Source organism: Trichinella spiralis (assembly GCF_000181795.1).
Source record: "Trichinella spiralis strain ISS 195 chromosome Unknown Scfld3499, whole genome shotgun sequence".
Lineage (NCBI taxonomy): Eukaryota > Metazoa > Nematoda > Enoplea > Trichinellida > Trichinellidae > Trichinella > Trichinella spiralis.
In genome coordinates this window covers 1-1,120 of record NW_003530438.1, presented here as the reverse complement: position 1 = coordinate 1,120, position 1,120 = coordinate 1, and the positions used below count along the sequence as shown (strand labels likewise).

At 39.6% G+C, this 1,120-nt stretch overlaps 1 protein-coding gene across 1 annotated transcript; it reads right to left on the bottom strand.

Annotated features, from left to right (window-relative positions):
• Nucleotides 1-232: 232 nt before the first annotated feature.
• Nucleotides 233-852, bottom strand: Tsp_15578 (conserved hypothetical protein). The gene is made up of 2 exons (XM_003367891.1): nt 780-852; nt 233-588 (listed from the first exon to the last, which is right to left on the bottom strand). The coding sequence occupies exons 1-2, from the start codon at nt 850-852 to the stop codon at nt 233-235; spliced, it is 429 nt and encodes a 142-aa protein (XP_003367939.1).
• Between the last annotated feature and the right edge of the window lie 268 nt (nt 853-1,120).

Here is a 1,120-nt window from a genome sequence, read left to right as displayed (position 1 = left end):
CATTACTTCAGTATCTGGCAATTCTGGTTTTTGCACTGTTAACATTTCCCAATACTGAGACACCGATCCAGAAACCGGTGCTGACTCCACCAAGTGTATTTCACAAGGAAAACTCTGCCGAATCTGATCCTCAACAACCTGCGCCGCGAGTATGTGCCCGTCTAAGTTTGGCTGCTGTGGCAACCGCGCGTCCGCACCCTTTGTAAAACTTTGTGAAACCCGCATCATAGTACTACCAACTCGTTCTAGAAACCCGAATTTTTTCCTCTGCTTTTCCATATCCCCACTGCTCGAATTGTTTAATCCTATCTCGAACTGAGACCCCATCCTCTTCTGACTCTTCTTGTTCTTGTTCTACGCGCTCACTAAGGTGCCCTTCACTCAAGGGAGATCGCTCTTCTGAAGGGGATGTACCAACTAGCTCTCTGCTTGGCTGTGAGACTTGGGGTGGATTATCCTCCACCGGGGACATCTCCGGCAAATCCAGCGGCAGCTGGTGAAGCATAGACGCTGATGAAGGGAGTTTTTTTTCAAACATAACTCGACACTGCGACACGAGTCCAACAGGACCAGCAGCGTACAGATTTTCTAAAAGTTAGTATACAAGCAGTTAGTTGGCAGATATTTTCTACTAACTGCAGTTAGCAGCGAACAGATGATGGATAACAGACTAAAAGGAAAAACTCTCGATCAATTCTTAGCGCTGAATCAGATAAATAATACAATACAAAGAAACAAAAATAAATGAATGAAGAAATGTCATCACGGACATTCTTCACTGTGTACATACAATACAACAACATCAACATCAGCAGTAAATACAATCTGAAAATTTTCCATATCATGTGACATAAATTCTTCAACTTGTAGAAAAACAACGCACAAGTACACAACAAGTTATGAGAAGACAATTTTGCTCAATAAGAAAAAAAAATTTTTTAAGACTGAGAATTAAAATGTTCACAAAACACAAATACTATGAGTGTGTAACAGCAGTAGATACGTTAAGCAAATCAATTCAGCTTTAAGAAACGATTATCCGTTTATAAATAATATGATTATAAATTATTTACTAAGAATTTGGCCTAACATCCAATTCAATTGAAATAACATGTCCAAT

Excerpts from the sequence above, each read along its gene's own strand:
- Tsp_15578 (XM_003367891.1), bottom strand. The coding sequence starts at position 852 with ATGTCACATGATATGGAAAATTTTCAGATTGTATTTACTGCTGATGTT. Across the intron at positions 589-779 it reads TGTTGTATTGTATGTACACA|AAAATCTGTACGCTGCTGGT; the intron begins GTGAAGAATGTC and ends ACTAACTTTTAG.